Here is a 13,058-nt window from a genome sequence, read left to right on the forward strand (position 1 = left end):
GGGGCAGGTGACATCTGTGCTGCTCGGGGGGGCGGGAGGCTTTCCTTGGCAGGAAAGAGGGGGCGGTGCAGCATCCTCGTTCGAAGTCACAGAAACACGACAAAGAAGCACGTGTGGACGGGACACGTGGCAAAGGCGAACGGCAGCCAAGACACGGGGCTGGAGTAAGACGCGGTCACACGGGCCTTCCGTGTGGCGCGGGGAGGGTCTGTTCGTCCACAGGGGCCTGGAAGGTGCAGCAGCCATTCCCGTGGGGTAGATCTGCTCTCTCTGCCTCCAATTCATCGCCGAGGCAGAGAGAAACACAGCTGAGCGGCCCCGGCTCCCGCCTGTGCAGCACGAGGCTTCTCGGAGCCGCCACTTCCCGTGGGGGCCGAGGCAGCCAGATTTCCGGTGGCAGCTCAGCCCCGCCGTCCCCCCGACACGGTCCCTGAGCTGCGGGCCCTCGCTGTGGCTGGAAGGGAGCCCGAGGCGGCGTTGCCCTGAGACCGTGGCTTTGGCACCCGCGTGCTCCCCGCGGCAGGCCCTCGACTCGGGGCAAGGAGCCTGGGGCACGCACTCCGCGTCCATATTTTCGTCGTTGGGTGATTGCAAAGTGGGCGAGTGCACCTAAATGCAGCGGGACTCATGTCCTGCAGGCTGCAGGCTGGCTCCTCAGCAGCCCCGCCATCGGCCGTGTGACCCAGCAGCTGGCACTGGGCGCCCGCCAGACGCAACCACACAGCGCCAGTAGATTATCAGCTCCCCCCGGGCAGAACTTTGTCCCGCGTGCTCTCTCCTGCTTAATACTTATGAACATCCAGTGGTGTCGTGGTTTATCTGTACGGGGACATCAACCGGAATGTGTCAGGACTTCCACGAATGGAGATCTATGTGTGGGGGGGTCATGCGTAGACTCACGGGTGTGTGTACATGGATGCGTATGGACCCGTCGCCCCATTTGTGTGAATTTCCGAGATGCATTAAGCTGCAAGACCATCAGACATTTTTGTCTTGTTTTAAAAATCACACATATATGCGTACAACCGTTATTTTGTGTTATGTGTACGTGCGTACGTGTATATGTGCATGGACGAGTCACCCCATTATATGAATTTTCCAATCTTGGTATGTGTGCTGCCGAAGCAAGCGCTTGTATGAATTTCCCAGATGTGTGAAACGATCAGTGATTATCAGACATTTTTGTTTGTTCTACTGAAACCAAGTCTTCATGGGAAACGTTTCTGGAAGCGTTGGAAGGGCGAGTTCTGGAGTCCACTCGCTCCTTTTGAGTCTGTCTTCATCTCCTAGCTCTCTGTCCTCGGGCGGGTGGCAATCTTTCGGAGTCTCTGTGTTCTCCTCTAATAAATGACAGTAGCAGTAACCCCCTCGTAGGGCTGCCGTGTTCACCAAATGGGCGCCCGTGTAACCCGACTGGTACGCGGTGAACGTTGCAGAAATGCTGGTAAGTGATACCTCATGCATGTTAGAACTGGTTCTCGGACATTGGGGCCGTCATCGTGACCATTAGGATTGCAGGGAAACCTAGCTGGCATCCGCAAGTCCGATCGAGACTCAGAAATTATTCGCCCCTCTATTCAGTGGCCCCCGACTCTCCAGCCTCTGCGTGGTTATTGTCTGGTCTTTAAATGTTCACGTAGCGCCCCTTCTTTGCAGACTATCAGCTATCACGTTCCAAAATCATGGTTTTCTTCTTCCTTTAGTGTTTCACTGACAAATCAAATAACCCAATTTATTTAAATTCTATCTAAAGTAGCAATTTAGAGGCACCTGAGGGGCCCAGTCAGCTAAGAGCCCGACTCTTAATTTCGGCCCAGGTCGTGATCTCAGGGTCGTGAGATCGAGCCCTAAATCAGGCTCCACGTTCAGCACAAAGTCCACTTGGCCCCCTCCCTCCCCCCACTCGCACGAGCACGCTCTCTCTTCTCTCTCAAATAAATAAATGTTTACTATTTTTTGAAATAAAATAAAGTAGGGGGGCACTTGATGGGATGAGCACTGGGTGTTATTCTATATGTTGGCAAATTGAACACCAATAAAAAATAAATTTATAAAAAAAATAAAATAAAGTAGGAATTTAAAGGCTCTGATTGAACATCCGAGTCTGCTTTAGTGTCGTGTCTGCACGCTGTGCTGTCTGTTTTAGCCACTCAAAGATCTTTTCAGCTAATTTCAAGAGTATTAGCTACGGAAAGACAGATACTGCATGAGCTCATTTATGCGCAGCATCTGAAACAAAGTCAGAAGCATAGGAGGGAAGGAAGAGGAAGGAAGGAAGGAAGGAAGGAAGGAAGGAAGGAAGGAAGGAAGGAAGGAAGGAAGGGAGGGAGGGAGGAAGGAAGGAGGGAGGGAAGGGAGGAAGGAGGAAGGAAGGAGGGAAGGAAGGAAGGAAGGAAGGAAGGAAGGGAGGGAGGGAGGGAGGGAGGGAGGGAGGAAGGAAGGAAGGAAGGAAGGAAGGAAGGAAGGAAGGAAGGAGGAAGGAGGGAAGGAAGGAGGAAGGAAGGAAGGAGGGAAGGTAAGGAAGGAAGGAAGGAGGAAGGAAGGAAGGAAGGAAGGAAGGAAGGAAGGAAGGAAGGAAGGAAGGAAGGAAGAAGGAGGGAAGGAAGGAGGAAGGAAGGAAGGAGGGAAGGTAAGGAAGGAAGGAAGGAGGGAAGGAAGGAAGGAAGGAAGGAAGGAAGGAAGGAAGGAAGGAAGGAAGAAGGAAGAAGGAAGGAAGGAGGGAAGGGAAGAAGGAGGGAAGGAAGGAGGAAGGAAGGAAGGAGGGAAGGAGGAAGGAGGGAAGGAAGGAGGAAGGAAAGAAGGAGGGAAGGGAAGGAAGGAAGGAAGGAGGGAAGGAAGGAAGGAAGGAAGGAAGGAAGGAAGGAAGGAAGGAAGGAAGGAAGGAAGGAGGAAGGAAGGAGGGAAGGGAAGAAGGAGGGAAGGAAGGAGGAAGGAAGGAAGGAGGGAAGGAGGGGAGGAAGGAGGAAGGAAGGAAGGAGGGAAGGTAAGGAAGGAAGGAAGGAAGGAAGGAAGGAAGGAAGGAAGGAAGGAGGGAAGGGAGGAAGGACATTATGTGAGTTGATGGGTACATTAGCTTAATTATGGGGGCGATTTCCTGGGGTGTCCGTGTACCAGAACACCAAGCAGCACACCTTAGATGTATATGATTTTTATTTGACAATCATAGTTCAATGAAGCTGGGGAAAATCAAATTGCAGTTGAACGTAATACAATTGTGGCATAATTTTTAAGTAGGCTCCATGCTGACTGTGGAGCCTAATGTAGGGCTTGAGCTCAAGACCCTGAGATCAAGACCTGAGCTGAGGTCAAGAGTCGGACACGTGACTGACTGAGCCTCCCAGGCACCCCCTGTGGCATAATTGTTTGAAAAAATCATCTACAGGAGGTGCCTGGGGGGCTCTGTGGGTGAAGCGTCTGCCTTGGGCTCAGGTTATGATCTCAGGTCCTGGGATCGCGTCCTATGTTGGGCTCCCTGGTCAGCGGGGGATGCTTCTCCCTCTCCCCCTGCCCCACGTGTTCTCTCTCTCCCTCTCTCTCTCTAATAAATAAAATCTTTAAAAAAAAAAAAAAAAAGATTACCTACAGTGCGTACAAAAGACGCTGCTGCTATCAAGGTACCTCTGGAAAAGCAAGAAGATGCTCTTAAAATCTTACATTTGTTCCTGAGCAACGCAGGATGTTAAACGTTGGTACCTTTAGTGACTCAACAAAGAACGAATTGTACCTAATCTTTTTAAAGCCCAATATGGTTTATACATTTAAAAAGAATCTATGCAAACTTCTTCTGGTTTTAAGAAATCACAAAAGCACGTACTAGCTCAGCCCATCCAGAACCACATCTCAGCCCCTTGGTCAGACAGCGTGTGTTATGTTTCTTGATTTGGGGAAGGATAATTTTTTTTAATTTTTTTTAGGGGGGAGGATAATTTTTAAATAAACGAATCCTCATGGGCTCATTAGCTCATTACTTTCCATGAAAATATCATGTAAGAGACAGAACTGCCACGGTGTACGGCATCCCCTGAAGCTGTACAGGGATATCATTATTCTTTTTTTTTTAAAAAAAAAAAAGTAGATTTATTTATTTTATGGAGAGATTGCCCATGCAAGTGTGGGGAGGAGCAGAGGGAGAGAATCTCCAGCAGACTCCCCACTGAGCACGAAGCCCTACGCGGAGCTCGACCCAGGACCCTGATCCTGCCCTGAGCCAAGAGTCGGGCGCCCCATCAAGGGAATTGCCAGGCTCCCCTTGGAAGTAGTAACTGTATATTTTTAGTGACCCTGTGTTTATAAGTATTATATGCTTTAATTTTGAAACACTAAGTGCCTCTCACCTTGCCTCTCCTCTGATTAGCGCCACCTTCCACCCCACGCACACAGTGTGACAGTCCCACAGTTTCCAGAACACACTGTGTTCTCTCTTGCCCGTGGACTGTGGGGCCTCCATGCTTGCTGCTCATTCTCTTTGGAAAGCCCTATCCCTGTTTCTTTTTTCTTTTATTTTTTTTAAATATTTTATTTATTTATTCATGAGAGACACAGACAGAGGCAGAGACGCAGGCAGAGGGAGAAGCAGGCTCCCTGCGGGGAGCCCGATGTGGGACTCAATCCCGGGTCTCCAGGATCACGCCCTGGGCTGAAGGCAGATGCTCGACCCCTGAGCCACCCGGGCATCCCGCATCCCTGATTCTTAGACTCGGATGCATCCATCAGAACTCAAGTGAAACGAGGCATCACCTCCTGCTTGAGGCCTCTCCATGCAGGTGTGCTGGGCCAGGCACCCCTGGGTGTTCCCACCGCACCCGCCGGTCCACCGTGTCTTAGCCCTTACACACTGTTGTGTGCCTGCAGCCTGCGCTGAGCTGGACACTCCTCCAGGACACGGTCCCCGATCTCGTCTCTGTTCGCCTTGTCTGGCACGTAGCAGGGACTCCGTAACTGGCAAATGGTTTCATGAATATCTTCCCCCTTGTGAGACAACAATGATGACGATGACACCGTACTTCCCAGTGGTGGAGCGCACGTATCATGATCCACTAAGTTTGAAATTAATGTCAACATTTGGGAACGTCGGCGTAAATGCTTGGGCGAGGGGAGGGGCCTAAGGGCTCCCGGTGCTGTGACCCGTGTCGTTTTCTCCAGGTAGGAAACTCTTCGCAGGTGAGTGTTGACATCACAGGACAAGAAGGCAGAGAACGTCAACTGCAACCCTTTTGTGTTGTTTTATTTTGCGTCGTGTTGTTTTTTGTTCTGCTTTTTCAGGTCACAAACGCTGCTGCCAACTCCCACGGCCAGCTGACCCTTCACGTCAAGCCTTTCCTCGTGTGTGGAGGGGACGCGTTTACCCAGTCCAACTTCGACGGCTGCATCACTTCGGCCTTGTGCGTCGTGGAAGCTTTAAAGAAGCATATTTAGCACCTGTGTCTTTATCCTCTACATGAGCTTCGGGGTTTTGTGTTCACAGTTTCCCGTTATTGATTATTTCGCTTTCTATTTTGTTGAGAGAAGTGACTGGGTAGTTTTCCATATGGGGTATAAAATTGATTTTTATGATTTTGGTAGTTACAGCACCCCGTGCTAGGATGAAAACCCCTTGTCCCCTACACCTTTCGCGGCGTCTTGAATTGCCGTGACGACTCTTCGTTAGACGACTGGTCCCCAGGAAGCGTGTCAAGTCGAAGGAGCGGTTCATGCTCCAAAACCTTTGCTCTTTTGAAAATTTCCATTCCAAATAAAGAATGATTATTATTATCAGCGCCTCATTTTTAATCTTCAGATGCGTCCCGGATTCGGTGTGCCTGCCTGTCGCTGAGCTACAAGGTTCCCCCAAACTGTGGACAACAGAGTGTGAGCTCTGTCTCTCTAGTTACTAAGCGATCCCGAACTCCAGGTCGTAGATGTCGTCTCTACCGTTGTGGTTTGCAGGGCAACGGACCCACAAACCTCTCTTTGAATCTTCGCGACATAACCAGATGCAACTCGACTCTCCCAAGTCATATGGTGGTTTTTAACCTTAAAAAAAAAAAATTCAGTCTTAACATGAAAGGTAAAAGTTAAATAGAAACCGAGAGAGAATATATCGATCTTCACCCTCTGCTGCCCGTTGGCTGGTGCGTTCCCTTCACGCGCTCTCCAGGATGTGCTGTGGCATTTCGACCGCGTCGGGCTTAATGAATTTAATACAACAAGAAAATTTACTGAACTGGAAAATAGATGCACTTAAAATAGTTCGATATTTGCCAACTTACTGGTTCAGCATATCACCCACATGCTTCAGTGACCCACCTGCTTCCCGTCACTCGCTGCCTGGACAGAAATTGATCTCCGGCCTTCTAAACAAGCTACTTGTCGCTAACGGAAGAGGGCACGGAATGTGACTTCTGGGATGATGAGATGAACAATATTGAGATTTCTTTCATCGTTTTGGCCCACATTGGATTAACATTTGTCTTCCTTTTGGCTTTACCCTCAACGCGTGGCAGAAAAGACATTCAGACGTGCCAACTGTCTTGTGTTGGACTAACGTAGCTCTGGAACCATTTGACCGAAAGCATCCCGGAGCTTTAAGAACAATGTTCTATTCGTCTCACGAACGCGCATCCTCCAAAGAAAAGAGCAAAAAAAAAAAAAAAAAAAAATACTTATGTGGGGTTCGGGGGCGAGTTACTTAAAGAAAAGATTCTTCTAGGTCATCACTGAGGACTTCTATTATCCACTCGTTTAAATGTGTTTCCCTAATATTTCTGCATCTGTTTTGAGAAATCTATGGCACCTACGGGCAAAGGCTCAACTGTGCTTAGTAGGTAAATCATTGGTACTGAACTATTTTAGCCATTTTGAAAAGTCATTTTACGCGTAGATCCACCTCGGCAAAGAAAAGGCCAATTTTCTGCCGCCCGGATAAGGAAATAAAATGTATCCAGTGCTTGCGTTCTTTATTTCCATCCACGCCTGTTCCTTCAGATCTTGGAATTGGCAGAAAAATATCTTGGGCTGGAAGGCATCCCAGTGGGCCGCGAACGTCGGATGGCCGGGATGCCCTAAGATACCCAGGGCCAGGGTGTCCGGCGCCCCCGGGAAATGGGGGTCGGCAGTGTTTGGAGCAGTTGCCGAGGAGGATGTACGTCAGCCCACAGGACCACACAGCACTGCGGTATTTCCAAACAAGAACTTTTATTAAATCAAGCCAGCCAAGGAAAGCTGCTGTGTTTTGAAAGGAGCGTATTTAAGTGAGAAACGGCTTGAGCAGTGGGGTGATTTAATACTTGTTAGCTGATAAATATAGCCTTCGCCAGAATAAGACTTTATGATGCAGCGTTGAAAAGCTTAATTACTGAAGCGTCTATGCAGGTCCCTCTTGCTCAGGCAGCCAGGGTGACAAATTATAGCCGTGGAAGGGTATTTTTCACCGTTGGCATTTCTGAAGCGGAGAAGTATGTCTAAAAACATCGGGAAGGCAGTAGTAATCCCAGACCAGCTATTGCTGAGGGGAAGAAAAGGACCCTTCATTGAGTCACCAAGCTTTCTGTGCAAAATGCCACCATCCCCGCCCCCTGCCTACCCACCACCTTGGTGAGTAGAAGGAACAAGGTCAGTTGTACATTCATCTGGTGTTTTACACGCATCCAAGTACATACGTGTCTATATTCACCCAAGTAGGTGCCCACCACGTGTGTTCTGTGTAAAGGATATGCTCACACATACGTGCGTGTGCCCGGACGAGGACACACAGTGCACGTAATACACTCAACGGAAACGCCAGAGGCGGAGCCCGCGTGTCTGCAGGCCGCCTCCACTTCCAGGGCACCGCGCTGCAGCAGCAGCCGGCCCTCAGGGCTGGACTGGGGTCTTGGCTGCCACCGGTCCGGCCCCACCGTGCGGCCCACCCGCCCGCCTTCGCCTCGGGAGCCGACACGCATGCTCAGGTGATGTTCGGTGCGTCTGAAAGGGGCTAAAGGCTCCAGAAGTCCAGGCTCCGCGGCTGATACTCCGCGATTCCCACCTGCTGGCTCATTCCCTCGCTCGCTGTGAGGAATCGCCGGTCCCGGGGATGCTGTGCACCTGTCCTGCCCTCTGCACACCTGTCCCCGCTCCCATTCCCCTGCCTTCTGTCCTCTCCTTCCCGCCTCTGCTTTGCCTCCCGCTTCTCCCGCCGAGCCCAGTTCTCCATTCTCAGAAACCCGGAACGTGAGCGCAATCACGTTGGCATTCCTAGTATTTGCGGTTCCCTGTTTTAGTATTCCCCCCCCCTTAAAATTTTAAACAATCTGGCTTTTTATTCGAGTTGGTCAGACAATCCTTATTTTGATTTTCAGAAGTAATGCGAGAATTTAAAGCTGACGATCGCTCCCAGGGATCTCAGTGCTAAGAACCCACACGGGTCTACGCAAAGCGTGGCTCCGGGCTCCGTGCTGGACGCAGTGGAGCATAGTCCGCGATGTCCACCCAAAGATTCCAGGTAGGGGCGGACAAGTGCCCCCTGGAGCGGCAGGCAGGGCAAACGTACACGCGCTGTCATCACAGGCAGCGAATAAGATCCTCTAGCTCAAGAAGCTGGGAGCCGTAAAAGAAAGAACTAGGTTGCCCTGGGAGGGGGTCCCTGAACGGATGCCGACGTGTGTCCGTCAAGCACGCCCTACAGCGAGCGGCCCTCCCTGCGCCCCAAACCCCGGCTGACCCGGCTGACTCTGGTAGTCTACGCTGCCCGTGCCTGTGGTGCAGACAGGTGAGTGCCCCCAGCGGGGAAGGGCCCCGTGGAACCCAGAGTGTCGTCTGCAGGAAGAAGACAGAGGCCCGGCAGATCTCAGAGTAGCTGCCACAGCCCCGTTGGGCAGGGGCCTGTGCTCCAGCCAGTGCCATCCAGCCAGGGGAGCCAGGGAAGGTTGAAACGTGCTACGGTCTTTGTTCCCTCCTCTACGGACAGTGGCGATGATCTGCGGAAGGGTTCCCAGCGGCCTGCGGCAGGTGGGCCTGCTCGGCAGACGGAGCCCTGAAGAGCGTGTCCATTCAGAACACACGGAGAAAATTAAATTAATTAATTAATTAATTAAATTTAAAAAATTAATAAAATAAAATAAAATAAAAAATTAATAAAATAAGATAAAATAAAATAAAATAAAATAAAATAAAATAAAAACAGTAACACACGGAGAGTCCTAGGAACCTGGGATGTCCATGTTTGGAGGGGCTCGGAGGCCACTTAGACCAGTTCGTAGCCCCCCGGGGTGTTTGAATCTTCAAGCTTCAGAAAGCTGTGGATCTTCTCCTGAGAGTGACAACAAAAATGCACATAGACACATAGACTCGTCGCCCTGTTCTGGAGTCTGCTGGCCAGCTGCCTGGTTTTGTAAATAAAGTTTTATTGGAACACAGCCTTGCCCATCCGTGTGCGTTGTCTCTGGCGTGTTTGCCTTGCAACAGTAGGGGTGGGCGTTTGCCACAGAGACCGTATGACCTGCAAAGCCTGAAAGAGTTACCATCTGGTCCTTTAAGAAAAAAAAAATTGCTGACTCCTGTTCTGGAGGGTTGCAGGCCTCGCCATCTATTTTTAGACGCTCAGAGGTCTGTGAACCCCAGATTAAGAACCTCTAAATCTCAGCCCTATCACTTTATGCAAATACAGGCTTATCTTAGATCCACACATCTGGTCCATTGTTCCTTGATCCTAGGCCTCGTTGTAAAGCCTTTAAGGCACGCGGGCAGCTTTGCAGTTAAGAGCGCATCCTCTGGAGTTAGACAGATCCGAGTTTTAATCCAGACTTTGCGCCTCATTGTGTGACCTTGAGGCCCTTAAACAACCTCGTAGCCTGCTTCATCATCTGAGGAATGAGTTCAAGGATTTTTATCTCATTTAACTCCAAAGATTGTTGGGAGGCGTGAATATGCAAACAACCCTCGCAGGGTGCTGGACACACAGGAGGGGCTTAAAAAGACGATGGGAGGAGGAGAAAGGAGAAGCAGAGCCTCCTGGTGCTTGCAGGCTCCCGTGAGGGCCAGTGTCCTTTGCATTTACGTGGGACACGGGAGAGCCGACAGCAAGGCGAGCGAGCGAGCGAGCGTGCTGAGAGCAGATACGCGGCCACACACAAGCTGAAAAGCTCCGGGTTTCTTCAAACCTTCGGGTAACGGAACGGCGGTGTCTACCTGAGACCGGCTCCGGGCCACTTTCTCTCGTTCTGCTCCAGGTTGGTAAGTGGACCCCTGTCACTTGGGGGGATAAGGTGGCTTGCTCGATGCGGACTTTGGGAGGAAGCCGGGGTGGGCGGCTCCCGGGAGTAGGGCAGGGGTACAGTGTCGGCCCATTCTCTGCAGTGAACCGTGCCTTCTCCTCCGCGAGCCTGTGTGCAAAAACCTGCACGCTTCCACGGGATCCTTCAGATTATTTACTCTGAAATGCTGTGAAAACTGGAAGTGGGTTATTTTCACGTTCTTCACACGTTTGGCCGAGGATACAGATGCGTTTCCCGTCCTCGGCCTTCATTTAAAAATGAAACTCAATCCCTGGCAGGTTCCGTGACACTGTAGTGGCTCCATGACACGTCGAAACCATTGCTTACTAGCTGTGCGATCTCGGACCAGTTCCTTAGGTCTCTAAGCCTCAGGGTGTTCGCCAGTAAAATGAGGATACTAATTTTACCCACCTTAGGATTACTCTGAGGCTTATAGAGTATCAATGTAAGGGCTTTGGCTCGTGCCTTGCAGCTAGAAAATGCTCGATAAATTTGAGCTGTCGGCGTTACTATTATCATTAGTGAACTGTGACTTAGGAAAACAGCCGTCTCGCCAACCACCACTGCATTTACAAGTAGTAGAGATGCTTTAGACTCGGCTGGGGAGCCAGGCCAGTGTTTGTGAAGCTCACTGGGGACTGTGCTCAGGCGCCACTGCAAGTTTGGGCTCAGAGTCAGAAATCCTTTTTGTTCAGAAATCCTTGTTGACTCTTGAGTGAACGAATGCATCAATGCCCTATGGCTTCTTGCTGTGCTCCTTGACTTACGGGGCACCCGGCTTCCCTCCAGCCAATCGGCTCTTCCCGCCCTGTGACACCACTCGCGTGTGTACTTACTCATTTAGCATCTACTTGCCACCCAAACCACAAGACCCACAGAAGCGGGGCCTGACATACGGGAAGTACACAGTAAAAATCTGTTGATCCAGCAAACGAATGAATTCAACTAATTAACATTTCTTATTCTAATTTTAGCAAATACCAAAGGGAAACAGTGCTGATACAGAATGATCCCGTAGAACAAAATTGTACCAGCTTTGTCCCCAGTAGAGGAGGAAATCACGGCGGTACCGACCCTCCCCCAGCATCGCTCCTCTTCAGAGTCAATAGGTGACCTCGTACTTCACACTGCCTGCCGGTATTTGGCAAGTCCTTATTTGGAGGTGGGAAGATGTGGGAGAGCTGCTCTACCATTTGAAACTGCCTAATAAACACTTGCGCTTCACTTCTCATCATTTTGCCTACTATTTAAAGGTTTCTGCCTACGAAGCCAAAAATTCGAGCAAAGTAATGAGCCAGATTACAGAAGCCTGCTGAGTCTGTTTTTAATATCCTACCTGAAAAGCTGGAGACCTATATATTGGAATTCATTAAGACTACAGATAATTGAATTACCTGGAGAGGGAGCTTATGTGAATTTCAATTTAATAATTATTAAGCCACAAATCCCTTTTTTTGTACCAACTTCTACACTGATGTCTTTCCAGAATGCTTGGTTCACTTTTTCTTTTCTTTTCTTTCTTTCTCTTTCTTTTTTTTTTTTTTTTAGTGCCTATACATCACATATTATGGTATATGGTACACGTAGCATATGAAAGTTGAATAAATCTTGCAAAGCTTTAGAACTGAGATTTCATTAGAATATAGCAAGCTCCATGAGGACCAAGATTTTTGTCTTTTTCCTTCACTATGGAATCCCCAGTATCCAGAATCATGCCCGGCACATATTGAATGACTAATTCAAGAACATTCAGACCATCAGCAATTAGGAAGCTAGATTATGTACTTAAAACATGTAGCAAAGGAAATGGAAAACAATTCATAAATTCTGACAAGGTACAAAAAATGAGAATGAAAAAACTTTGGGTCTTACTTAGGAATATGTAAGCAAGTTCTGTAAGGATAGTGATCATGTCTAAATTATCTAAAATATTTCCCCAACACCTAGCATATGGTAGGTCACATAGTAGACCCTGAATATATTTTTGTTGAGTAAGTAAATGATTAAAAGAGCAAAATGCTTTAGGGGCAGCTGGGTGGCTCAGTGGTTGAACATCTGCCTCTGGCTCAGGGTGTGACCCCAGGGTCCCGGGATCGAGTCCTGCATCGAGTTCCCTGCAAGGAGCCTGCTTCTCCCTCTGCCTGTGTCTCTGCCTCTCTCTCTCTGTCTCTCATGCATAAATAAATAATCTTTAAAAAGAAGAAGAAGAAAATGTTTTAGTGAAGATGAGCACTACATTCTAAAAAAGCCAGAAGGAACTTCTGGAAATACAGCATTTACAATGGTCCATCTCTGTGTAGTTGGTGTGCTTGCACCAGAGTGGGGGACGTGATGCTTTCCCCATGCAAACAGCATAGCTCCCATGGCAGCGAATGCTGCTACTGTGATTTATTACCTACCTGCAACGGACAGTGAAAGTCTGTTGGCTTACATTTTCATTTTCTTGGTATTCTTTCATTAGAATTGATTTAAAGATGAGAGTTAGACCTAGTGTAGTACTCACTCCTGTAAGACAATCACAACCTCAAACGCACACACCGTGTCTTAACCACTACAACAAGCCATGCTTATTTACCCTTTGGAAAACAAACTATCTGATGCAAACCAAAAGATGGCCAGAAAACAAAATGTTAATGGTACAGGGACCATGGTGGAGAAAAGAAATCAGCAAATGTCACTTAATTGAGAAAAGTAAGTTCTACGTTATAGAAAGGACCTAACAGGGTATGCCTGTATTTAGGAAATCCATTCATTTGATAATCCATATTAATATTTGAAAAAATAAAAACCTTAACAATTATTTCAATGGACACTGACGATTATATCACA

The 13,058-nt window shown here is 48.9% G+C and overlaps 1 protein-coding gene across 7 annotated transcripts in view; it reads left to right on the top strand.

The window, feature by feature from the left end:
• The window catches only part of RNLS (renalase, FAD dependent amine oxidase), a 277,156-nt gene that overhangs the window by 239,427 nt on the left and 24,671 nt on the right, over positions 1-13,058 (top strand). For 2 of the 7 annotated variants that reach the window (XM_077874844.1, XM_077874840.1), the window contains one exon: positions 5,263-5,751. The exons of 3 other annotated variants lie outside the window; for them this stretch is intronic. In XM_077874844.1, coding sequence (XP_077730970.1) covers positions 5,263-5,441 — 179 coding nt within the window. In that variant the 3' untranslated portion in view covers positions 5,442-5,751. Of the gene's footprint in view, positions 1-5,262; positions 5,752-11,203; positions 11,367-13,058 lie in introns of those variants that run through there. 2 more of the 7 variants (XR_013366020.1, XR_013366021.1) reach the window with 2 other exon arrangements.

Source organism: Canis aureus, chromosome 27 (genome assembly GCF_053574225.1).
Source record: "Canis aureus isolate CA01 chromosome 27, VMU_Caureus_v.1.0, whole genome shotgun sequence".
Classification (NCBI taxonomy): Eukaryota; Metazoa; Chordata; class Mammalia; order Carnivora; family Canidae; genus Canis; species Canis aureus.